At 36.5% G+C, this 27,018-nt stretch overlaps 1 protein-coding gene across 25 annotated transcripts in view; it reads left to right on the top strand.

The window, feature by feature from the left end:
• Robo2 (roundabout guidance receptor 2) overlaps positions 1 to 27,018 on the top strand; it is a 1,555,468-nt gene that overhangs the window by 1,439,000 nt on the left and 89,450 nt on the right. For all 25 annotated transcript variants that reach the window (XM_006523038.4, XM_030249139.1, XM_030249140.1 and 22 more), the window contains 2 exons: positions 22,732 to 22,856; positions 26,292 to 26,463. In XM_006523038.4, the coding sequence (XP_006523101.1) occupies positions 22,732 to 22,856; positions 26,292 to 26,463 (297 nt within the window). The remainder of the gene's footprint in view (positions 1 to 22,731; positions 22,857 to 26,291; positions 26,464 to 27,018) is intronic.

Genomic DNA, 27,018 nt, shown 5'->3' with positions numbered 1-27,018 from the left:
TCCTGAAAAAAGATGACTATACATGAAAATGGAGTTGTTTATTTCTTTTTTACTTACTTCATTTTAAGCCAACCAGACTCCTCATCTTTCAAGCTTATCTCTCTCTGTGCCTGCTCATTTGCATTTCTACGTAGACAAAATTTAATAGGAATTTGCTGTATGTCATTGTAAAGTGGATTCTTAACATTAGTGTGGGGAGATTGGGAAGATCTGTGTTCTTTGGCATGAGCAGTTATTGTTTGTGGCTTAATATCCCATTATTGCTTTGGCTTTGCAAAACTGAATAGCATGTGCTTGCAGAAATCTAAGCGCTAAATATTTATGAATGTTTTAGTAATAACTATATTTTAATAATAATTATGTTACAATTGAAGATGATTTTAAAATAATAAGAGACTGAGGAAGACTAAGATGGCATAGGAAAAAATGAGAGCTGTTATTCTACATGACCATTCTATAGACAGTACTATATTACCTGGCCATTCTAGAACTATGCTGTGCTCAAACACCATTCTGGACCTGATAATCTGTTATCTGAGCAGTCTAGATCCAATACTGTACTCTAGCACCATTCTAGAGTTTTTGTTCTTTTCTGACCATTCTAGAACTGATGCTCTGTTAGGTGACCATTTCATTAGGTTTCCTTTCTCATCATCTCTGAACTAGGTAGACTGAGCTATTAATGTATCAAAAACTAAAGTTATTATTGAAACTTATCATAGTAAAATGTATTAGCTAAGATAAGTATGCATAAAGTCCACACACACATAGATTATAAAGTTTAAGGTACAGTAATCTTTGGTCCTGGTTTTCAATGATAAAATAGATAAAACCATTTGTCAGCAGACATAATTACAGAAAGAATGATTCAGACATTGTAACTGAAACAGGCAGTTTTCAAGTGAACAGAAAATAAATAGATTCACTTACAGATTTTGGTAGCTAGAAATCATATGCTCATACAAATGGCCTCTTAACTAAAATGATTTGACAAGTTCTCAGAATACAAAAACGTTAAAATCTCTAATCCATTTGCCACTTTTAAACAAAGAAAAAAAGCATTGGTTAAAACATCATAGTATGTTCCTTGTTCTAAGTTATAGCTGTCACCTACAGTGAGTTTCATAAGTTATTTCCAAATTTATCCTTGTTTGAAACAATTTCTTAAATTCCCATTGGACTGGAAATAAAGAATAGCTTTTTGACACATTATACTTTATCTGAGAAAGTCTGTCATTTCATAAATCTGTCTTGAGTGACTTACGGCAGTGCTCAGAAGTATGAAGAGCTATACTTCAAATGTGACAACTGCTATGAACTTGGGAAATTGAAAGTTAGATACATTTTCATTGGATTAGTAAAGAAAAGGCTCACAATGATGAGATTAGACTGCCACGACACTGCATTAGCTCTTACAATGGCTTTCAATATATTAAATATAGACATTCAAACTTTTAGAATAATGCTCAAAGGCACACAACAACTGAAATAATGAATTACATGCATCATTGAAAACTCATTATTATTCAAATGTGTTAATGGAGTCCAAAACAAGTATTTCACAACTTTGAGGATCTTAGAGATTGCATAAAGAGTATTCTAAAACAAATATCATACAGAGAGGAGAAAATTATGTTCTAATTCTAATACAAATAGGGGAATATATTTTCAAATAAACACATAGTCTAGAGAAAAGTGCCTGGATTCTTCTAATAAAGGATTTTAAGGGAAAGTAAGAATCAACTTCAAATTCAGACACACGTAAGACTTCAGAAAACAATCACTCTGTTATTCCAAATGAAGCTTCTTTGTGTTCTTCAGGGAAGCCCAATTTGGAATCATTGAGAACTTACGAGTGAGAATCTGTCCAAAGATGACTTAGGAGAGCCAATTGAGTTTTAAAGTGACAACAAGATTATTTCACCATGCAAATCACAATTGGAATTGTACGCATGCATTGCTGCATTTTGAGATTCTATATAAGTTTGATTAGATATGGGTTGTAGAAAGTATTTTGAATTTCATCAATTGCACACTTCTCACTAGAGAAAAAGATTTACCATATTACACTTAGTCATTTGGAATGTCGCCAATGCCTCAGAATGAGTCCTCTTATCTGTTATATTTGGGGTTAGCACAAAATCTAGATCAATGTTTCTTTGATAATGAATTCACCAAACCATTCTGCCTTATTTTTGACACTGTTCCTAAGGCAAGACTCATACGGAGAGCAAAAGTGCATCTGAGGGCAAAGCTGGCTATGAATAGTGAAGTATTTATTTGTTTACTTGGAAATGTCTTCTGACAATATGAAAATGATCTCAATAGGAAACCTACCTCCTTTCCTATAACCATCTGGTTTATTTTCCCATTAGAAGTCTTTCTCCAGCATAAAAATAAAAATGAACATCTATTTTGGAGATGGGCAACACATTTTTTTTCTTAGCAATAATTCAAAACACGATGAGCAATTTGGAAAAGAACTGTCAAATCTACCAGCTGCCTCGCCTGTGAAGTTGAGCTCTCTTCCGTTTTGTGTCTTATGTACCATATGCTAGCTGCTGATTGCCTCAGTTATAGTAGGAAAAGCTGAGTGGATCAGGTGAAACTTTTGGAAATCATGAATTACAAACACCCTATATAACTTCACAGAAATCTTTAATCATTTACCAATTTAGTCACACACACACACACACACACACACACACACACACACACACACATGCACACACACACAATGTTTTCAACATTTTGATAGAACGTGTTAATGCAACTATTTATAAGTAATTGAGAATTACATGTTATTGCACAAACACCCATATTAAATGATTTAATTTTAAAGAAACAGTGCTTGAGAAATGTCTCAGTAGTTCAGAGCACTTGCTGCTCTTGCAGCATACACATGGCGACTCATAACCATCTGTAATTACAATTCATGCTGATCCCACATCCATTTCTGGCATCCATGGTCACTGTACATACTCGAAGAAGTACCATACATGCAAAAAAACAACATACATACACACACACACACACACACACACACACACACAAAACTTTTGAAGAAGAATGAAAAAAGCCTCCATTTTAAACAAAAATCCTTATGGACTTATCCACACATTAGCTAGTTCTGCTTATATGTTAGAGTAAATTTTAATTATTGGATGACCAAATAATTTTTTCTTGAATTTAACAAACAATCAAAAGACCAAAAAAATTCTATTTGGAGATAATTACAACACATACATGATTTGGAGTCTAAGATGTCAAATATTTCCAATCCTTTCATGTTGCAGTCAAGCTTGGGATTTAGTATTTACACATCACTTAATATGCTAACTATTTCAATAACTTTTAAAATTAGGAATCTCATAGGTCTTACACTTCCACTTGAAATATCTCCTAAAGATGTCTTGAGTGTGTTTTGCAAGATCTATGTTTTGATTCTCAGCCTTCCGTCTCCCTCAGAAGAACTGTTACTCAGGTGACCTAAGGGGGTCATCTCTTACTTGCAAGTGCTATGTTTTCTGTACATAGCACTAAAAAGCTATGTGTTCCTATTGGCAGTGTTTTTTTTAAATTAACTATTACTGAAGCCCGCTTTTTTCACTTTTTAAAATATTGATAGCTTACATAAAAAGTATTGTTTATGTCTTACAAATTTCAATAGTGTTCATGAGAAACGTTATCTTTGCAGAGAGTAATTTAAGGAAGCAATGCAATCATGTATTACTTCTAACACTGAAATAACTTCAGCTGTGTAAGTCACACTATGTAAATTGCCAAACAAGAACAAATTGCTTTTGAAATTATGACATAACACCTTCATCCACAATTCTCAGAATGTGGGCGAGAGGTCCTTTTAAGCTTTTATAATGAAGGGGAGTTTACTGAACTATAAAGCTTATCATATAATTTTCCCACTTGTTTTATTATACTATAAGATTGTTCTTGTTCTTTTTTCCTGTGATTTTCATTTGTCAGCCTTCAGTGTTGATCATCTGGCGTCTAATGTTCCTGAGATATAATAAAATCCCTTAATTTGTAGTTTATTAACTTTTTATGAAAATCATTAATTCTCTAATATTTTTGTTCACTCCCTCAAATATACCAGTTATGCTGGCTTGTCCTTATCAACATCCCCTCTTTATCATTTTCTCCCCAACAGTAATAGAGGCATCAGTTATATAACACATTTTGATATATGTTTTAATAAGTGAAAACCTTTCTTTTTCAATTCCGATTACAAAGTACTTTTTATTACTTAAATGTGCTTGACTTCTTTGTTTTTGTTTTCAATTTTCCTCATTTTGTTCTTAAACTTCAACTTTCAATCATCTATTTCTTGGTCTTGGCCAATTTACTTATTTCTTATAACTTTGGTGGGCATAAATCTTTAGGGAGAATTGTTTCAGTCACTGTCTCATTTAGAAAATAGGAAACTTTCAAAAACTATGGTTATTTTGTTTGTTTCTTTGAGTAAAATTTAGAGGTTATGAATTTATTATTTTTCATTTATTATGATCTTCCTTTTGTCATTATTTAAATGGATAATTAGTTGACATACTGATCTAATTAACTTAAATCCTGTTTTGATCTTTGGCTGGTTACTTATTTAGTTAAACGCAGATGAGGAAGGCTTACTTGTTTTGAAAATGGAAGCTGTTTCAGGGTCTTTCAGTATCTCTACTTGGAAATTTTTCTAAACATTCTATCAAAACCATTTGATTTCCTCCACAGTATCTTCATAGCTGTTAACAAATAGCAGATCTATCAAGATATGTGCATGTTCATGAGAGCCCTATTCATTTTCATTCATATTCCCTGCATCATAAAACAGCTGTACTTTGGCTTTGAGAGGTTCCTTTTGCTACACAAACAAATGCCACAAATCTAATGATATATATATATATATATATATATATATATATATATATATATATACATCTATTTCTTATGAGGAAATTTTGTAGCTACAACTTCTAAACAAACACATGTGAGGGTTGGGGATACCTCCTTCCACACTTATATCCTCAGAATTTTGGGGAGCACACCTCTATAGTCTTTATTGGATGCCCACCACTATCACAGGTTTTAGAAGCTGTCCACTCTACTTTAATGACCTCAAATCCTTTCTGTGTTGTATTAGTGACTTCGTTAGTTCTATTGTAAGACACTGTGACCAAGATGAACTATAAAAGATAGCATTTAATTTGAGGTTCATAGTGTCTGATGGTTACAGCATATGACCTGATAATACGGCGGTTAGTATAGTAGTAGCATGGTTCTGGAGCAGTATTTGAGAGCTTAAATCCTGATCTACAAGCACAAGGAAGAGAGACTTTTGAAAAGTCAAATCCCCCCCTCATTGCATCCTCCAGCAAAGACACACCTCCTAATCCTTCCCAAGATTCCCACCAAAAGGGGACCAAGCATTCATACCTGTTATCATAGGGGGACATTTTTACTCAAACTACCACATGCATTTTATATCTTACTTCTCTGAGTTCACCTACTGAGAACAGCTACTTGCTTATAACCAGTGCCCTTCTTTAGAAATCTTATATGATCATTTAAGTTCACCTAATTAGTATAAAGGTCTTAATGTCAACTAAGTAGAAACTTTAATAACATACTCTGTAAACACGTTGTATATCATAACATATGCAAAGAGACAACACCAGGAAGTAAAGATTTTGTGGATCATTTAAAATCCATTTAAAATTGTAGACTTCACTCTTTCAATAAGCTTTCTAACTTTTGATTAGTGTTCTGCACAGTCATCACTTATTTGCTAGGTATCACACTTGCATCCAGATTACATTCAAAGAATCAAAAATTAAGTTTTGTAAAAAAAAAAAAAAAATTAAGTTTTGTAATATTGAAAGATATTTCTGTAAAATCAGACTCAAAAGAGGACAGACATGAGACAGAAAGGTATCCAACATGGATTCTCTTCTGTGCTTGACTGATGAGCATAATATTTAAAAATATGAGGTTTGGGATTATGGTACAATTCTCATATTATTAACCTCTTTTCTTCTAAGCAATATCAGGGAATGGAAGAATAAACCTTTATGGAACATTATAGAACACAAAATATAAAAAGTTTTAACACAGTGTGGTCAGAAGATTTTGCCTTTAACAATTCTATAATGTGCATAAGACATAAGTATTATAGGTAACATTTGAATTATTATCTAACATTTAAATATATTATGTTACTCAGGGAATTGTTTCATGATTTTATGCATTAAATATACAGACTAGAAATTCAATTAAAATTTGAGCTACATATTTCTGAATATATTGTAAAGTCACTTGGTCAGTATTATTTTTGAAATTTATTGTTGATGTTATTTTCATCTGCTAGACAAATATCTTAGTACTAAGTACTGTTTTGATCGTTCTGTCTTGAGAAGTAATATAGCTTTTAGCATGTTGTAAGTATATGCCTACTGTTGGTATACTTACTTAATACAAACATATGCATACACACGTAGTTAATACTTGCTGGGAAAATGTTTATGCATGCAGTATTAAATAGTGCCACAAAAAGATCAAGCAACATTAACAGTAACAGGCCAATCTCATATCTTTCATTCTGCTGGTAGTAGATAAAATGCAACAAAAAGAATGCACTAATGACTTAGGATGGTGCCTTCCTAAGCGTGTAATTAATGTTATTAAGAAACATTGCAATTGCATATTAAAATTCTGTTAATGATGCAACCCCTCAGTATAAGGACATTTGTTCCTTGGTTACATTTTTTCTTTTGCTTTTGCTTCTTGCTGATTGGCATCTTGTGCAATCTTTCTCAAAAAAAAGAAAAATGAGATAATGGGACATGAGCAGCCCTTGTAGTGTAGCTAGATTGCTGACGAGACAGTTCTGGCAAGCTGACAGGTTAAGTGAGTGAAAATGCGTGCCTGGTCTCACCATTTGCTTGAAGAATTACCTTTAAGCTATGCTTTGCCTTCTCATTCCCAGTCTTCCAGTGCCTTCCTCTCTACATAGGAAGACACACTCTTCCCAATTTAAGAGTTTGGGGCAATTTAGGATTTACTTTCCAGCACCATTTCTTCTTCTTTTGTTAGTTTAATGATGACATCGTGTCTTTGCAGTTAATGTCTCTACAGTTAACAATCCTTACTAAACAGTTATTTTTTTTTAATATCTATTTTCCTTGTAGATTATCAGTGACTTTAAGGGCAAAATTTCACTATTTTATTACTAAGATCTTAATCAAGAAAATGAATAGAGGGGGGATAATATGATAAATGTATATTACATGGAAAAAATTTAAGCTAATGAATAAAATAAACCAACATATTTTTAAAAGCTAATGTACCCATTTGAAAATGGAAAAAAATAACATCATGGAAATGAGATTTAAAATTCTAATTTGTTAAAAACTATTGACATATTTTTCGTAGGAGTTTCCAATTTGTGTCTTTTGTATAATGAGCCGTCCTGTAACACTTGCCTATTAAAACCCAGAATAATTTGCTTTACTTCCATGACCTCCTCTGCTAACCCCTAATTGAGAGTAAATCTGCTTCAGCAATCTGAAATCTAATAAAGTTTAAAGTTCTCCATAAGCATGTCTGTCTTAGTTCTGAGTTAATTATTATATTCATTGTAATGTAGAAATATTTAATAACATTACAAAATTTGCAGAGATTTTCTAAATAGGATAAATTCCATTAACATTGAAATTGGCATACTCCACTCACATAGTCCTTCAATCTATCAAGACCACAGAAAGAATGTTACTTAGAATGCTACTCTTCAATTCATTGTCCACAGAGAAAGCAGGTGTGCCAATGGATGAGGTATATACACAGGTATATATAATGGGTGTTATTGCCTGTGTGAGGAGTAATCTCAGCCTTCCTTTTCCCAGATTAACCCTCTTCTTCCTTCACTCTCTTCAGAATTGTTTCCACTGTTGTTCTCTGTAGCAATTAAAAAGTTGCCATTTTTATATTGTGATCATACTAGGTAATAAGTCACTGGCCAACTTCAATGCCTTGTTCTAGGCATCAGATTTCGAGTTATAGACAATAAGTAGGAAAGATCTCAAGTATTACACACACCTCCAAAATTAGTTTTCTTAAAATCAGGGCATTCTATAAAAGTGATTCCAAACTCTAAAGATGTACTGTGTGGCAGCAACATATCTTTAGTCATACAACAACTAAAGTAATTGTATATCTGTCAAACAACTCTAGTGAAGCATAATATATAAAATACCAACATGCACAAAAACTTTTCTCCGTAGTCATTCTAGTCTCTTGACTGTGCATTACTTCACATTTCTGAGAGCAGTGACCCATGCAGTACTTTCCAAATTAAATAGCATTTGACACTGAAAATGCAGATAGAGATAATAGATATTTGTTGAAAGAAAAGGTAAAGTTATAGATATTTTATATGGAATAAAATTTTTAAAATATTTACTGAGAGTTACTGGCTTAGAAATCAACCATATTCCTCCTCTGGAATAATAGTTACCATGGACACAAAGTATTGTTAAGTTATGCAATTTAGCGATTTGATCATTTTTAATTTGCTGGAAATAATAAAAATAAATAATATCTAATTATTCAAGCTTTAAAAAATGATTATTATAATCCTGTATCTTTAATGTGTAATTTCCATTACAAATAAATTTCATCTTCTTAAACAAATTGTATCTTAATGTGCTTTAAAGTCAAATATTTTATGACATTATGTATTCAAATTCAATATGAACAAGTTATTTTGAAATTACTTGTCAAACATTGAAAATAACTACAATTAAATGAGGTGAAGAACTAGTCATTTATCAATTAGAATCCATTTATCATTAAATGAGTATTCATGTCTTGTTCCTGGCATCTATTCTACTGTAATGAAGTCAGTTCTCAGTGTTTACATTGGTTGCACAAACTTAAATGAAATTCTGGAAATTCCAGGTTTGAATGCTACATAATGTCTGTCTTTGTGCATGTCTTTTTGTTCCTCTGAGATCATGGATATTTGTTTGTGGTCCTTTGAACTTTGGCAAAGAGAACATTTTCTACAGTATCCTATGGAGGAATTTCAGAATTGCCTGGACTATTTTCCTTTTTAGAAACTCCATATCCTGTCTGACTTTCTGTCTATCCAAACTATTATAGTCAGAGGGAGGAATGTGTTGACTATTTCCTTTATTGTAGTTTGAAATATCTTCTAGGCATCCATTTCAACTTTCACAACTCAAAAATGTTCTAAGTCAAAGAAAGATCTTTTCCTGTAGAGATATTACAGCTTATTCCAGGAAACAAGACACATAGAGGAACAACAGAGAAACAAAACAGAATGAATAAATCTATGTCCCTCATCCTGGAAAGAAGCCATTGCAGGTACATGGTCAAAGTAAGTTCAGGTTCACTCATGTCAACAAGATTGGGATAATAGAAGCCAGGGTTTGAGGAGCACAAGAACAAGAACACAACCACGTAAGTGACAAGGAACACACTGCTCATGAAACATTGTGTACTCTTTCATATAGTCTACCGTACTAGAAATTATAACCTTAAATTCCTAGTCTTTTGGTTCATACTAGAGATGAGAGATTATGAGTTTAATAGGTTATTATCTGATGTGAATCATTTTAAATTAAGAGCTCAATATCTATTTAAAATAAACCAAATGTCAAATTTATTCCCCAAGATAACATTTTTTAATGTAATAATTGAAGCATTCTTCAAAAGGCTCAACTTACTGGTATTTATATAAAACTCATCATTTTTGAGACATGTAAATTTCTATGTTTGAAATGAACTAATGCCTGTGGATGGTTTAACATGGCCCTTGACCCTGGGTCAGCATGGCAATATTGTCTTTTTGTCATTGTGTTAAAGAAGTTGTGGTGAGACAGCAGCAGCGGTCGCCATCTTGGTCCGGGACCCGCCGAACTTAGGGAATTAGTCTGAACAGGTGAGAGGGTGCGCCAGAGAACCTGACAGCCTCTGGAACAGGCAGAAGCACAGAGGGGCTGAGGCAGCACCCTGTGTGGGCCGGGGACAGCCGGCCACCTTCCGGACCGGAGGACAGGTGCCCGCCCGGCTGGGGAGGCGACCTAAGCCACAGCAGCAGCGGTCGCCATCTTGGTCCGGGACCCGCCGAACTTAGGAAATTAGTCTGAACAGGTGAGAGGGTGCGCTAGAGAACCTGACAGCTTCTGGAACAGGCGGAAGCACAGAGGCGCTGAGGCAGCACCCTGTGTGGGCCGGGGACAGCCAGCCACCGTCCGGACCGGAGGACAGGTGCCCGTCCGGCTGGGGAGGCGGCCTAAGCCACAGCAGCAGCGGTCGCCATCTTGGTCCGAGACCCGCCGAACTTAGGAAATTAGTCTGAACAGGTGAGAGGGTGCGCCAGAGAACCTGACAGCTTCTGGAACAGGCAGAAGCACAGAGGCGCTGAGGCAGCACCCTGTGTGGGCCGGGGACAGCCGGCCACCTTCCGGACCGGAGGACAGGTGCCCACCCGGCAGGGGAGGCGGCCTAAGCCACAGCAGCAGCGGTCGCCATCTTGGTCCCGGGACTCCAAGGAACTTAGGAATTTAGTCTGCTTAGCTGAGAGTCTGTACCACCTGGGAACTGCCAAAGCAACACAGTGTCTGAGAAAGGTCCTGTTTTGGGCCTTCTTCTTCGGCCAGGAGGAGGTCCAAATACAAGATATCTGCGCACCTTCCCTGTAAGAGAGCTTGCCAGCAGAGAGTGCTCTGAGCACTGAAACTCAGAGGAGAGAATCTGTCTCCCAGGTCTGCTGATAGACGGTAACAGAATCACCAGAAGAACAATCTCTAAACAGAGTCAACTATAACTACTAACTCCAGAGATTACCAGATGGCGAAAGGTAAACGGAGGAATCTTACTAACAGGAACCAAGACCACTCACCATCACCAGAACCCAGCACACCCACTTCGCCCAGTCCAGGGAACCCCAACACACCTGAGAACCTAGACCTAGATTTAAAAGCATATCTCATGATGATGGTAGAGGACATCAAGAAGGACTTTAATAAATCACTTAAAGAAATACAGGAGAACACTGCTAAAGAGTTACAAGTCCTTAAAGAAAAACAGGAAAACACAATCAAACAGGTAGAAGTCCTTACAGAAAAAGAGGAAAAAACATACAAACAGGTGATGGAAATGAACAAAACCATACTAGACCTAAAAAGGGAAGTAGACACAATAAAGAAAACTCAAAGTGAGGCAACACTAGAGATAGAAACCCTAGGAAAGAAATCTGGAACCATAGATTTGAGCATCAGCAACAGAATACAAGAGATGGAAGAGAGAATCTCAGGTGCAGAAGATTCCATAGAGAACATCGGCACAACAATCAAAGAAAATGGAAAATGCAAAAAGATCCTAACTCAAAATATCCAGGAAATCCAGGACACAATAAGAAGACCAAACGTACGGATAATAGGAGTGGATGAGAATGAAGATTTTCAACTCAAAGGTCCAGCAAACATCTTCAACAAAATTATTGAAGAAAACTTCCCAAATCTAAAGAATGAGATGCATATGAACATACAAGAAGCCTACAGAACTCCAAATAGACTGGACCAGAAAAGAAATTCCTCCCGACACATAATAATCAGAACATCAAATGCACTAAATAAAGATAGAATACTAAAAGCAGTAAGGGAAAAAGGTCAAGTAACATATAAAGGCAAGCCTATCAGAATCACACCAGATTTTTCACCAGAGACTATGAAAGCCAGAAGAGCCTGGACAGATGTTATACAGACACTAAGAGAACACAAACTGCAGCCCAGGCTACTATACCCAGCCAAACTCTCAATTATCATAGAGGGAGAAACCAAAGTATTCCATGACAAAACCAAATTCACGCATTATCTCTCCACGAATCCAGCCCTTCAAAGGATAATAACAGAAAAAAACCAATACAAGAACGGGAACAACGCCCTAGAAAAAACAAGAAGGTAATCCCTCAACAAACCTAAAAGAAGACAGTCACAAGAACAGAATGCCACCTTTAACAACTAAAATAACAGGAAGCAACAATTACTTTTCCTTAATATCTCTTAACATCAATGGTCTCAACTCGCCAATAAAAAGACATAGACTAACAAACTGGCTACACAAACAAGACCCAACATTTTGCTGCTTACAGGAAACTCATCTCAGAGAAAAAGATAGACACTACCTCAGAATGAAAGGCTGGAAAACAATTTTCCAAGCAAATGGTATGAAGAAACAAGCAGGAGTAGCCATCCTAATATCTGATAAGATTGACTTCCAACCCAAAGTCATCAAAAAAGACAAGGAGGGACACTTCATTCTCATCAAAGGTAAAATCCTCCAAGAGGAACTCTCAATTCTGAATATCTATGCTCCAAATACAAGAGCAGCCACATTCACTAAAGAAACTTTAGTAAAGCTCAAAGCACACATTGCGCCTCACACAATAATAGTGGGAGACTTCAACACACCACTTTCACCAATGGACAGATCATGGAAACAGAAACTAAACAGGGACACACTGAAACTAACAGAAGTGATGAAACAAATGGATCTGACAGATATCTACAGAACATTTTACCCTAAAACAAAAGGATATACCTTCTTCTCAGCACCTCATGGTACCTTCTCCAAAATTGACCACATAATAGGTCACAAATCAGGCCTCAACAGATTCAAAAATATTGAAATTGTCCCATGTATCCTATCAGATCACCATGCACTAAGGCTGATCTTCAATAACAAAATAAATAACAGAAAGCCAACATTCACATGGAAACTGAACAACACTCTTCTCAATGATACCTTGGTCAAGGAAGGAATAAAGAAAGAAATTAAAGACTTTTTAGAGTTTAATGAAAATGAAGCCACAACGTACCCAAACCTTTGGGACACAATGAAAGCATTTCTAAGAGGGAAACTCATAGCTATGAGTGCCTTCAAGAAAAAACGGGAGAGAGCACATACTAGCAGCTTGACAACACATCTAAAAGCTCTAGAAAAAAAGGAAGCAAATTCACCCAAGAGGAGTAGACGGCAGGAAATAATCAAACTCAGGGGTGAAATCAACCAAGTGGAAACAAGAAGAACTATTCAAAGAATTAACCAAACGAGGAGTTGGTTCTTTGAGAAAATCAACAAGATAGATAAACCCTTAGCTAGACTCACTAAAGGGCACAGGGACAAAATCCTAATTAACAAAATCAGAAATGAAAAGGGAGACATAACAACAGATCCTGAAGAAATCCAAAACACCATCAGATCCTTCTACAAAAGGCTATACTCAACAAAACTGGAAAACCTGGACGAAATGGACAAATTTCTGGACAGATACCAGGTACCAAAGTTGAATCAGGATCAAGTTGACCTTCTAAACAGTCCCATATCCCCTAAAGAAATAGAAGCAGTTATTAATAGTCTCCCAGCCAAAAAAAGCCCAGGACCAGACGGGTTTAGTGCAGAGTTCTATCAGACCTTCAAAGAAGATCTAACTCCAGTTCTGCACAAACTTTTTCACAAGATAGAAGTAGAAGGTATTCTACCCAACTCATTTTATGAAGCCACTATTACTCTGATACCTAAACCACAGAAAGATCCAACAAAGATAGAGAACTTCAGACCAATTTCTCTTATGAACATCGATGCAAAAATCCTTAATAAAATTCTCGCTAACCGAATCCAAGAACACATTAAAGCAATCATCCATCCTGACCAAGTAGGTTTTATTCCAGGGATGCAGGGATGGTTTAATATACGAAAATCCATCAATGTAATCCATTATATAAACAAACTCAAAGACAAAAACCACATGATCATCTCGTTAGATGCAGAAAAAGCATTTGACAAGATCCAACACCCATTCATGATAAAAGTTCTGGAAAGATCAGGAATTCAAGGCCAATACCTAAACATGATAAAAGCAATCTACAGCAAACCAGTAGCCAACATCAAAGTAAATGGAGAGAAGCTGGAAGCAATCCCACTAAAATCAGGGACTAGACAAGGCTGCCCACTTTCTCCCTACCTTTTCAACATAGTACTTGAAGTATTAGCCAGAGCAATTCGACAACAAAAGGAGATCAAGGGGATACAAATTGGAAAAGAGAAAGTCAAAATATCACTTTTTGCAGATGATATGATAGTATATATAAGTGACCCTAAAAATTCCAACAGAGAACTCCTAAACCTGATAAACAGCTTCGGTGAAGTAGCTGGATATAAAATTAACTCAAACAAGTCAATGGCCTTTCTCTACACAAAGAATAAACAGGCTGAGAAAGAAATTAGGGAAACAACACCCTTCTCAATAGCCACAAATAATATAAAATATCTCGGCGTGACTCTAACGAAGGAAGTGAAAGATCTGTATGATAAAAACTTCAAGTCCCTGAAGAAAGAAATTAAAGAAGATCTCAGAAGATGGAAAGATCTCCCATGCTCATGGATTGGCAGGACCAACATTGTAAAAATGGCTATCTTGCCAAAAGCAATCTACAGATTCAATGCAATCCCCATTAAAATTCCAACTCAATTCTTCAACGAATTAGAAGGAGCAATTTGCAAATTCATCTGGAATAACAAAAAACCGAGGATAGCAAAAACTCTTCTCAAGGATAAAAGAACCTCTGGTGGAATCACCATGCCTGACCTAAAGCTTTACTACAGAGCAATTGTGATAAAAACTGCATGGTACTGGTATAGAGACAGACAAGTGGACCAATGGAATAGAATTGAAGACCCAGAAATGAACCCACACACCTATGGTCACTTGATCTTCGACAAGGGAGCCAAAACCATCCAGTGGAAGAAAGACAGCATTTTCAACAATTGGTGCTGGCACAACTGGTTGTTATCATGTAGAAGAATGCGAATCGATCCATACTTATCTCCTTGTACTAAGGTCAAATCTAAGTGGATCAAGGAACTTCACATAAAACCAGAGACACTGAAACTTATAGAGGAGAAAGTGGGGAAAAGCCTTGAAGATATGGGCACAGGGGAAAAATTCCTGAACAGAACAGCAATGGCTTGTGCTGTAAGATCGAGAATTGACAAATGGGACCTAATGAAACTCCAAAGTTTCTGCAAGGCAAAAGACACTGTCTATAAGACAAAAAGACCACCAACAGACTGGGAAAGGATCTTTACCTATCCTAAATCAGATAGGGGACTAATATCCAACATATATAAAGAACTCAAGAAGGTGGACCTCAGAAAATCAAATAACCCCCTTAAAAAATGGGGCTCAGAACTGAACAAAGAATTCTCACCTGAGGAATACCGAATGGCAGAGAAGCACCTGAAAAAATGTTCAACATCCTTAATCATCAGGGAAATGCAAATCAAAACAACCCTGAGATTCCACCTCACACCAGTGAGAATGGCTAAGATCAAAAATTCAGGTGACAGCAGATGCTGGCGAGGATGTGGAGAAAGAGGAACACTCCTCCATTGTTGGTGGGATTGCAGGCTTGTACAACCACTCTGGAAATCAGTCTGGCGGTTCCTCAGAAAATTGGACATAGTACTACCGGAGGATCCAGCAATACCTCTCCTGGGCATATATCCAGAAGAAGCCCCAACTGGTAAGAAGGACACATGCTCCACTATGTTCATAGCAGCCTTATTTATAATAGCCAGAAACTGGAAAGAACCCAGATGCCCCTCAACAGAGGAATGGATACAGAAAATGTGGTACATCTACACAATGGAGTACTACTCAGCTATTAAAAAGAATGAATTTATGAAATTCCTAGCCAAATGGATGGACCTGGAGAGCATCATCCTGAGTGAGGTAACACAATCACAAAGGAACTCACACAATATGTACTCACTGATAAGTGGATACTAGCCCAAAACCTAGGATACCCACGATATAAGATACAATTTCCTAAACACATGAAACTCAAGAAAAATGAAGACTGAAGTGTGGACACTATGCCCCTCCTTAGAAGTGGGAACAAAACACCCATGGAAGGAGTTACAGAAACAAAGTTTGGAGCTGAGATGAAAGGATGGACCATGTAGAGACTGCCATATCCAGGGATCCACCCCATAATCAGCATCCAAACGCTGACACCATTGCATATACTAGCAAGATTTTATCGAAAGGACCCAGATGTAGCTGTCTCTTGTGAGACTATCCCGGGGCCTAGCAAACACAGAAGTGGATGCTCACAGTCAGCTAATGGATGGATCACAGGGCTCCCAATGGAGGAGCTAGAGAAAGTATCCAAGGAGCTAAAGGGATCTTCAACCCTATAGGTGGAAAAACATTATGAACTAACCAGTACCCCTGAGCTCTTGACTCTAGCTGCATATGTATCAAAAGATGGCCTAGTCGGCCATCACTGGAAAGAGAGGCCCATTGGACACGCAGACTTTGTGTGCCCCGGTACAGGGGAACGCCAGGGCCAAAGGGGGGGAGTGGGTGGGTAGGGGAGTGGGGGTGGGTGGGTAAGGGGGACTTTTGGTATAGCATTGGAAATGTAAATGAGCTAAATACCTAATAAAAAATGGAAAAAAAAAAAAAAAAAAAAAAAAAAGAAGTTGTGGTGAAGTAAATATATAGCTCAATCAAATGGTGGAAGAGGCTGCTTTTAAAATATTTTTACAGAATATACTAGCATTTAATGAGCAAAATATATTAAATCACACACACACACACATACACACACACACACACACACACACACATACACACACACACAGAGTGTTTTCTACTTGAGTTAGCAAGTTCAAAATGTTTATTAAAGAATCCAAAGATGATTAATTCAGGTACAAATTTACAATCAAAGAGTCTGGCTAAGTGTGACTGTAACCACTGCATATCCCATAGAAATGCACCTAACTGCTGCCTGGCTATCTCCATGTTAATGGTTGCCATAGGAAGTCATAGTTTCCTGTAGCAACAACTTGAACATGATGTGATTAACCTTTAGGTCCCTCTCCCCTCGTCTCGAAGCCCACCTCGAGCATGGCCTGTGCTTCTTACTCATGCTCAGCCTTCTGATTTCCATTCCACCCACTCTGGCTCACCAGCAGGCATTAGCATACGAGTGCTGTAGCATGACGTTGATTGAAGCCAGCATGGACTGAATGCAGTACCAAGGCATAAATTAGCAGGAATCAAATCTAATTTACTGTGCATTTTATTTAAATTCTCAAAACACAGTTTCAGCTGAACTCTCCGAGACCTGCAAACGTAACTGACCTTTTGATATTAGAGTGTGCTTCCCTGGAATTCATGCAATGTACTTTTCTTGGAGAGCTATTTTTTTTTTAACCTGCTCTAATTAAACACTGAATTGTGGCACCGGATGTCTTCATATCTCTTTATTCAGACATAGCGATAAGATATAATCATCGGGCAGATTGAGCACGTGGATTAATACATCATAGTTATGAGAGGTTTGTCTAATATATTTTTTATTTTTAGGTTTTTCAGATTATAAATACATACTTTATAGTTTGTTTTCTTAAGGAGATATAGGACACTTGCTACTTCTCTAATAAGTAAATTCATCTGGAGTTTATAAGTCAATCTCTCTAATTTCGTTTGGGTTTAAATGTGGGTTTTGAATGGCCATCTTGAGGGCCTAATTTTTGTTTCCTATATTTAATACGAGCACGCTCAGGAGTCTAGCTCATTCGTGTACAACACACTTGGTGTTTCTGTGCTCTGTTGATGGAATGCCTCCTCTGGCTGCTCCTTCCCATTGGTCCCAATGCCCAAGCCCTTCTTTAAAACCATTTTCAATACCACCTTGCAGAAATACTGATACATGGGAGTGTTCCCAGAAGAATTATTGGGGCCGTTTTTCATTTTAGCCTCTCCCCCTCCCCAATAAATTTCTATAGCCAATCTCCCCTCACAGAGATTGCAATATAGATCTTTGGCAGGGAGTCTACCCAGGAAAAAGTGATTGTTTTAATTTTTCCTGTTGTCTGGATTTCAGCTGACATGAGGTCAGGCATTTTCAAAGACACAAGTGGTCTTTGAATTTTGCTCTGTTAAGCGCATCAGTGTTTTATAAGATCAGATAATGCTAAGACAATGGCAGGTCTTTTGGGAGCCATGGGTCTTGAAATTCTGGCAACAAGAAGTGATTAAACTTACTAGAGAGATAGCATATTTATAGTGACTTAGGAGAAATATACATTATGAGTAAATATCTCGTGCAAGGCTTGTTTTAAAAATAGTATAAACAAAGCATTTGATAGTCATATTTTATAAAGTTAGAATTCAGGAAATTACTATTTCCTTTTATTTTTTTATTCCACTACCAGGAATAACTGCAGTGTAGGTAGATATCTTTAAGTTGTTCACACAATAGCCTGTATCCTTTAAGTACCTCCATACAATATATTTCCCACTAGATTTTTTTGTTCCAATTTGCTAAGTTTCTCTAGCTCTTTGCCTCTCTGATTTTCTATTCAGTGTCTTCAATTCGCAGCCACATTACTTCCAGGAATTACATTCATTCCTTGTAAAATGAATGAATTACATTCATTCCTTGTACAAATATTCTTGTAAATAGATCTTTTCCAGCACAATATGTTAAAAACCTTTAGCACGAATTATCTGGTCGATCTGTATTCAGTGCAGTATGCTGAGTCTTCCTGACCTTTTTTTTTTTTATCTTATTTTTTATTGGATATTTTCTTTATTTACATTTCAAATCTTATCCCCTTTCCTGCTTCACCCTCTCCATCCCACCCTCTCCCTGCTTCTATGGATGTGTTCCCCCATCCATCAACCCACTCCCACCTTCCTCTCCCTATACTGGGGCTTCAAGCCTTCACAGGACCAAGGGCCTTTCCTCCTATTGATGTCCAACAAAGCCATCCTGTGCTACATATGCAGCTGGAGCCATGGGACCCTCCATGTGTATTCTTTGTTTGATGGTTTAGTTCCTGGGAGCTCTGGGGGGGGGGTGTCTGGTTGGTTGATATTGCTGTTCTTCCTATGGGGTTGCAAACCTCTTCATCTTCTTCAGTCATTTCTCTAACTCCTTCATTGGGGACACCATGCTCAGTCAGCTGCAAGCATCCATCTCTGTATTTGTCAGGCTCTGGGGGAGACTCTCTGGAGATAGCTGTGTCAGGCTCCTGTCAACATCTACAATAGTGTCTGGGTTTGGTGACTGTATATGGGATGGATCCCTAGGTGGGGCAGTCTCCGATGGCCTTTCTTTCAGTCTCTGCTCCAGGCATTGTTTCTTCTTACAGCCTTCTCTCTAAAAGTTGTAATCCCACACTTCTCTGCCTTCAGTGCTGATTCACTCCATGCCCACTGAGCTCAAGGCTTCCCATCTAGTGAAGGCCGATGCTTGGAACGCAACTCAAAATCAACTCACTCTTCTTTCCTCTCTATACATTGTCTTTGGTTCTCTTCTTACCGTTTCTCCAAGTTCCTTTTGCATTTATGGCTTTAGATTCTCACTATGTCACCGTGGCTGATATGGAAATCTGTGTATATACCAGACTGTCTGCAAACTCACACAGTAATTAATTATCTCCAGCTCCTGAGTTCTGCGTTAAACAAACAAACATAAACTAATAACTAATAACAACTACTTCATGAATCGTATCCTGCTGTGTTTACTTTTATGTTTATTTAAAGTCAAGGGCATTATACAAGTCCATTATGTTATTTACTTTCCAATCTCTGTACTTAGCAGAGAACCTTATAATTTGTAGCTAGTCAAATAAGTAGAATGAATAAAAACATGAATCACCTAGTCTCAAGAAAGTAAATGTATGGCATGGCCATGTTCTTATCCTTATTTGGGGAGTTATGATTTTGAATCTGGGAAGAAGATTTTATATATGGAAATAAAAATATTTAGGAAATAAAAAACAAACAAACAAACAAACACCAAAACCATATATTTTTCCCCAAACCAAATTCTGGTGCCTCACAACTGCCTTTAACTGTAGATGTAGGAATTGGATACCCTATTCTGGCCTGTATCTTTTATGGAAATCTGAATGTATATACACAAGTATTTATGTAGTGCACACATATATGCATAAATAAAATAAAACAAATCTTTAAAAGGGGATATTTTTAAAATGGGAAGTCAGATTTTGAGAAATCTAAAGAAATACCTCAAGTCCATGCAGTAATTTTATCAAAATAATTAAATTATGGATTATAATATGCTTTTACACATTCTTATTTGGTAACTTTGTCATATTTTGTGTTGTTATTATAATGAAAAATCAAATAAAGCAGTACTGGTTAGATCTCTTACATTTGAAAATTCTACTAGTATTTATTTGGGACAACTTAGAGCCTTTCTCTCATCAAGAAGTTCACACAACCTAAAGTGCTCAGTCTGAGCTTGAGTGCTACATTAATGGCTTTGATTAAGTGAGATTTTGCATTTTGAAGAGAAAGTGCCAGCTAAATTACAACACTTCTCATGACGGTAATATGCTTGTTGACACTATTAATTTTTCCTTCTTGAGTTTACAGAGGCAAAATACTTTTACACTGATTCTTACATATTTATTAAAATACATATTAATTATAGAAAAATGGCAAAGCATAAATAATACAGAACAATGTTAATGTTTTTCTTGGTAAACATCATATTTTCATGTCTCCTGAAAAAAAAATGGACTTCTGAAGACAGGCAGTGTTACACACACCATTAATCCTAACACCCATTAAGCAGAAATGGTTGGATCTCTGAGTTTGCGATCAGACTGGTGTCCTAAAAGAAAAAAAAGTAGGTTTATGTTTGAGAAAATTATACTCTTCATACAATGGTAGAATTTGGGTTAAGATGTGGACTTGGCAGTATGTCACTGCCCTTACTGGACATCACATTTTGTTAAAATTCGCCAGTGTCCACTTTTCATGATTATGTTCTCTCTGCACTGAGTTCTACAAATTAGAGCCGGTTTGAAATGGTTTTTTATCGGTTTTAAGTTTCTTGCCTAAATAAAGTCTTTAAGGAGCTATTCTAGTAGTCACGGGATAGGAGAATATTTTCCTTGGAAGTGTGTGGTGTGAAGATGTCCCTGTGGAACTGCCTGGATATCTTCTAGGGCTTCTCACTTTCCGATCTTTAGAGCCCCCTCTCATTGTGAGCATCATTAGGACTTTATTTCCATCTCTTTCCATTTCTAACAGAGTCACTCTTCCTTGGGACCATCATCTTTACCCACACCTTTCTACTAGTCTCCTAAGCTCATGCCTTACTTTCCTGAATAAATCTTTCTCATGTCTTCCATCTTCATCCTAACTTTAAAGCCTCTGGAAAGTTTACTTTGCAGCTGTCATTCAGATTAGGGATAACCACAGTAGGGTTGGCAGGGTGGCACGATCCTTTATCCCCACCCTGTTAATGATTTTAACCCTCTTCTTCCCCACCTCACAACATTGTAGTAGATGTGCTCTTGCATTTAAAGCCTTCAATGAGCACCAGATGTGGAAAGTGTTAACATCCCACTGTTCAAATGATGCTCTTTACTCAAAATTCTTGTAACACTCATTTCCTAGCCAAAGCATTTTCTTTCTTTTCTTTTCTTTTCTTTTCTTTTCTTTTCTTTTCTTTTCTTTTCTCTTTTCTTTTTTTTTAATTAGATATTTTCTTTATTTACATTTTAAATGTTATCCCCTTTCCTAGTTTCCCCTCTGAAATCCCTTACCCTCTACCCTTCCCCACTGCTCACCAACCCACCCACTCCCACTTCCTGGCCCTGGCATTCCCCTACATTGGGGCATAGAGCCTTCACAGGACCAAGGGCCTCTCCTCCCATCCAGAAAAATTTCAAAGCTGCCAGCATACAGATTTGTCTCTCTCAAGTCTCATCCCATATGCTACATGCAGGGTAACTGCAGTGGTCTTCTGTGGTGTTTTGAAAGGCCCTCTCTGAACTCACCACATTCATCATCATTGTTGCGTGTGTTTTGTTTACATCGTCATTCTTATGTTTTAGGGTTACCTTTATTATGCTTTCAGGTGACTTTTTTCACAAGTCTGTGAACCTCCTGAGCTCCACATTTCCAACTTTATAGTGCCCAGTAGAATGTACTAATTCTCTGATTATTGCTTACTGAAATAAAGTTATTAAGAAGGAATAAACTGCTTCACTTCATGTGTTTATATTATTAGTAACACTTGTATTTAGTTCTCCTCTCTCCTGTACTTCAGTGTTTTGGATACATCAAGCCTTGAATATTCAGTTGTTTGATAAAAATGAGGATAAAATTTAAACTTTATTGTGACTTCAGGATCTCATACAATATCCTGAAAACGTTATAAAGAACTTAGTGCTTTACATACATTGACTTTTGAGGAAGAAGATAGTTGCTTATGATACTGGACTCTTTCATGGTGACCTATTCAAAACATAGCTCCAAATTGTCAGGGACATGTTGTCTCATGGATTTTAGAATTACAAGGCATCTGTTTTACTAAGCAAGTGTGAAGACACGGGATGCTAATGTGCAGTATTTCAAGTCTGTCTCTGTCTGCTAATAACCTCATTTCTTCCTGTATCTTGGAGAAATTGTTCTTTCTTTTCCTTTGTGTTGTGAGAAATCCACTAAAGTAAGTAAGGTGACCTAGCCTTGCTCTGGCTCCAATGCTGGGCCAGCCACCGAGGGCCAGATTTTCTCTTTGATATCTTTTTCATTGTTGTCAAAGGTTGATGTTGACTCTGTCTTTTCCTTTCAAATTCTAGCTCCTCCACAGTTTGTGGTTAGGCCAAGAGATCAGATCGTTGCTCAAGGCCGAACAGTGACATTCCCCTGTGAAACTAAAGGAAACCCACAGCCAGCTGTTTTTTGGCAGAAAGAAGGCAGCCAGGTGAGTGGGGGCATGACTGCTTTTCTGACATCTCTGAACTTCTTCCTCCATGACCCTCAGAAGGTGTCTTCTGCTTCTATCAATGCTCACTGTGTGTTTTTTTCTGAGAAAGAAATGATTCTAAAATTACTGGTTGTCAAGTGTTCAAACACAGGTTCTTTATTTAAAAGGGGCTATTTTTTTTAAATTCTGTATCTAACATAAAATAAAAATAAAATAGTTGAAACGCCAATTAACAACGATATTGAAAATTTCTGACAGCAATAGTCATGTTGCTTTCTTGCAAATAATGTTATGGTATGATTAAATGAAGTCTCACATATAAAATGCCTAGAATATTTCTTAGTGTAAAAGAGATGAAACAGCATTTAAAACTACAGTATTAGTTGCCATAGAGTACAATTTCAACCCTCTGCCTGGGCAGTATAAAAAGAGAACAAACTTAAGCACACATTCATTTAATAATTGTGAAATTCCATTCTTCCTTTTTTCCCCCCTCTGGATTTCTTCATAATAAAATTAGACAGGAAACAACAAATTTTACACAGGAAACAACTATCTTGTTTTTGCTGTGATCCTTCTGGGCAAAATCATCTCTCAAAGTCTTTTGGAAAACTCAACTGGACACATTAATTTTCTCAAGTGCTTAGCTTCTAGGTTGAGCCAATACAAATTTCCAGCTTGAAGCAGATGAGACATTAAGAAACCTAGACTAAGCACATGTCTCCAAGTCCCTCTTGAAATGAGCTGTCTGTTCATTCTAAAGGTTCTATAAATAACTCAAGAAGGCATTCATTTCTCAAAAAAGAAGCACTCAGTGTTCTTCTCAAATAGTTACTTGCCGCTCCAACTTCTGGTGATTTTTTTTTTGAAGGGTATGGATAAGAGAAGTTATCTAAATGTGAAGAGTTGATATTGACACATCTTCTGAAGACTTTGAAAGAGATGAACTTCTCCTCAGGAGTTCTTTGACTCTTCACTGAAAAAGTTTATTTCAAATAGAATTATAACACATGGTATAAAAGAATCATGTCTTTTCAATAGTTAAAAATAGCTGTTGGTTAAGATAAATTCATGCATATACAAATAACATCCATAATATAGGTAGCTCTAAAAGTATACAACTTAAAATGAACATTGGTGCTCTAGTCCTGTGAATAGAGGATATCTAACATAATAATAGATGATGCTGAATGGTAATTATTAGGAGATTTTAAGCATCACTCCATATTGTCTGACAAAGTGAAATAATATTCAAAAGATATTAATACATAATGATATATAATATTTGATGTTATGTGTATGGGTTTGCTTACAGTGTTACATATAATATTATTTCTTTCACCATTATCTCCTCTAGGGGAGTTGAGTGCATGAGAGATTAAGAATAGCAGTGAAATTCTGAACAGACTGTCAATTTTCCTCGAATGAATATAGATATTATCACAAAAGTTCAGTATTCAACTTGTACCGCAATCTGTCTCTGTCCATCAGTAGGAAGAGACCAAACCCTGAAGTTAATGATCCACATTTCTAAATACATGCTGATAGTGCCAATTAGGACTAACATGGTGTTCAAACACTTTGAGAGCTCTGCAGAGTTCTTGGGCTTCACTTGTAATCCATTTCTTTTGCCTGTGCCATACAACCTGGGAATATAGATGATGGATTAAAGTCAATCAAATGCCACCTTCCATGTCAACGAATCATTTAGAAAGTGGAATGACATTACCTTGTAGAGGAAGAGATCCCAGAGAGAATTAGGCCATCTGATGGATTAGTGCAATGCAAATTAGTATTCTAATGGCTAATTGCAGGAAAGTATGCACTTTGAGTTATTGTATCATTTTCAATTGCCCTTAAAATTTAGACCCTTCTCTTTGAGATGTTTTATAACTGCAATATATTTGGATTCCACTGGAGATTCAGTTTGTTCTCAAATTATCGTTCTAGTATATGAAAATGCCTAGCATTATAGAGTAATGCGACTTTCTGAGAGGGGCAATAGCATTTTGAAATTATATTCCTGTCATGCTAGCAAACATTGCTCCTTTTAGACAGCATTTAATAGCATGGTAATGTTTATGTAAAGTGGGCTTATAGTGTCTCACTTGAATCTCATAAAGTGGACATCCATCATGTCGCAATAAAGAGAAGAGCTTCTAATTAAAGTAGGACATCATTTGCCGGATTAAAGTCATTTAGCGTAATTGAAAAGTGTTAATACCCTATTTTATCCTCGTCCACTGGCATCACTTCAAGGGTAAAAATATTTTAAGGTGAAAATGTGTCTTGTGCCTTTAATTGAATGTTATTACCTCCTGATTTCAACTTATTGAAATTGTTTAATTACAAACTTGGAAAATTAATTACCATATTGCAAAACAGATCCCAGGGGGTTCTAATGCTTTTTTTGTAAGTAAATACAACATAAAAATTGATATGTCCTTATTTATAGTGCGGCTAGAAACATACCTCAGTATGATTTATTGTATCCACATGTTTTTTCTTAATTGAACGACAGTAAAACAGCACAGGTCATCCAAATGAATGATCCTGTTCTGATAGAGGAACTTTAAGGCTTTGTGATTGGGCTGTAGTAGTTGTGTGACAGGCATTAATGAAGTGAGTAGGAAACTATTTTTAAAAGAATGTAACACTTTGAAGGTTGTAGAGGTTACCTGCACACTTTCAGAGCCATGAGGCAGCCTTTATTTATTTTAAAGAATTGTCTTACCTTTGCTTAAATTGTAGCAATTTTTTTCATATCTCTTTAGGAAGCTGCTATGTGACTAAGGAAAAATTAGAAGTAGAACCCTCCCTTGGTCAGTCTACAGTAGACACACTATTTGGAACTTGTCCTAACATATTCAAATGGGTCAACAACAGTGATATTTGACATCGTTTGTGACTGTATAAGGTTCCTCTGTACTTAGCATTACAGTCAACAGCTTTAAATGCCCGGGAACTAGGTCATATGAGTAGTATACTGCCCGCTTATTTTAAAGAGGTGGAAACTAAATTTCAAAGCTGAAATATATAACTAGCAAAACCGAAGGAGTAGATAGTTGATATAAAGTTGTGTTAATGATCCCAATTCAGTCAATATTGTGCAGATCCGTGTGTCAATAAAACTCCACGAATTATGTTCAAGTCCAAATTTAAATTTGAAAGTCCCAATTTTGAGAACTACAGATGATGGTTCCTCCAGCTAGAACACGTTAGCTCTGTAACCCACGGTTTATGACTTGGAAAATATTTCCCAGTCAAACCCACTATGGAACATATAGACATCGCAGAACCATGAGGTTTTAAATATACACATTTGATTCTTCCAGCCATATTCCCAAAATGGTTATAGTTGTTAATGAAACTTTGCTTGCTGAGGGACAAATACTGAAGAGACTGTTTTCTGTTGTTGTTTGTTTTCCACAGAACCTACTTTTCCCGAATCAACCTCAGCAGCCCAACAGCCGATGTTCAGTGTCGCCCACGGGGGACCTCACCATCACCAACATCCAGCGTTCAGATGCGGGTTACTACATCTGCCAGGCCCTAACCGTGGCAGGAAGCATTTTAGCTAAAGCACAGTTGGAAGTTACTGACGGTGAGATGTCATTGCTCGATAATCCTCATAAAAAGAATTAGTTTTATCATTATTTTATATTATTTATTTTATTTTTTTTATTATTTTATTATTTTATTTCAGGTTTGGGGAGAATACTAGATTTGTCGAAAAAAATTGCCTCAATGCCTATATATACATTTTCATTAGAAAATATATTACATTTACGTAAATAGATCAACAATGGTTAATAGTTTCTAATTCTTTCTGATTTCATACCACTCATTGCCCCTAAGAAAAAGAACATCGAAGATGGCTACTTAGATCATTAAATTTACCGGGGTGCATTATTGTAAACAAATGATATCACTCCTATTTACAAATATGATCTCTATGTTTTCACTAAGTATTTCCTTGGAGTGACTGATTCTGATGGATATTAATACTTTTATCTGACTAGAGGAGTAGAAAATATCATCTTTAAATATCATCAGTGAGACAGAAATGAGATTTAAGTTAGCTAATCACATTATGACATTCTTCCAACTTTAATTATACCTTCACTAATATAAATTAATTAAATGCATTCTAAAGGAG

Source organism: Mus musculus, chromosome 16 (assembly GCF_000001635.26).
Source record: "Mus musculus strain C57BL/6J chromosome 16, GRCm38.p6 C57BL/6J".
Taxonomy (NCBI): Eukaryota; Metazoa; Chordata; class Mammalia; order Rodentia; family Muridae; genus Mus; species Mus musculus.
The sequence above is the reverse complement of the archived record's forward strand: the minus strand, read 5'-3'. Positions and strand labels throughout refer to the sequence as shown.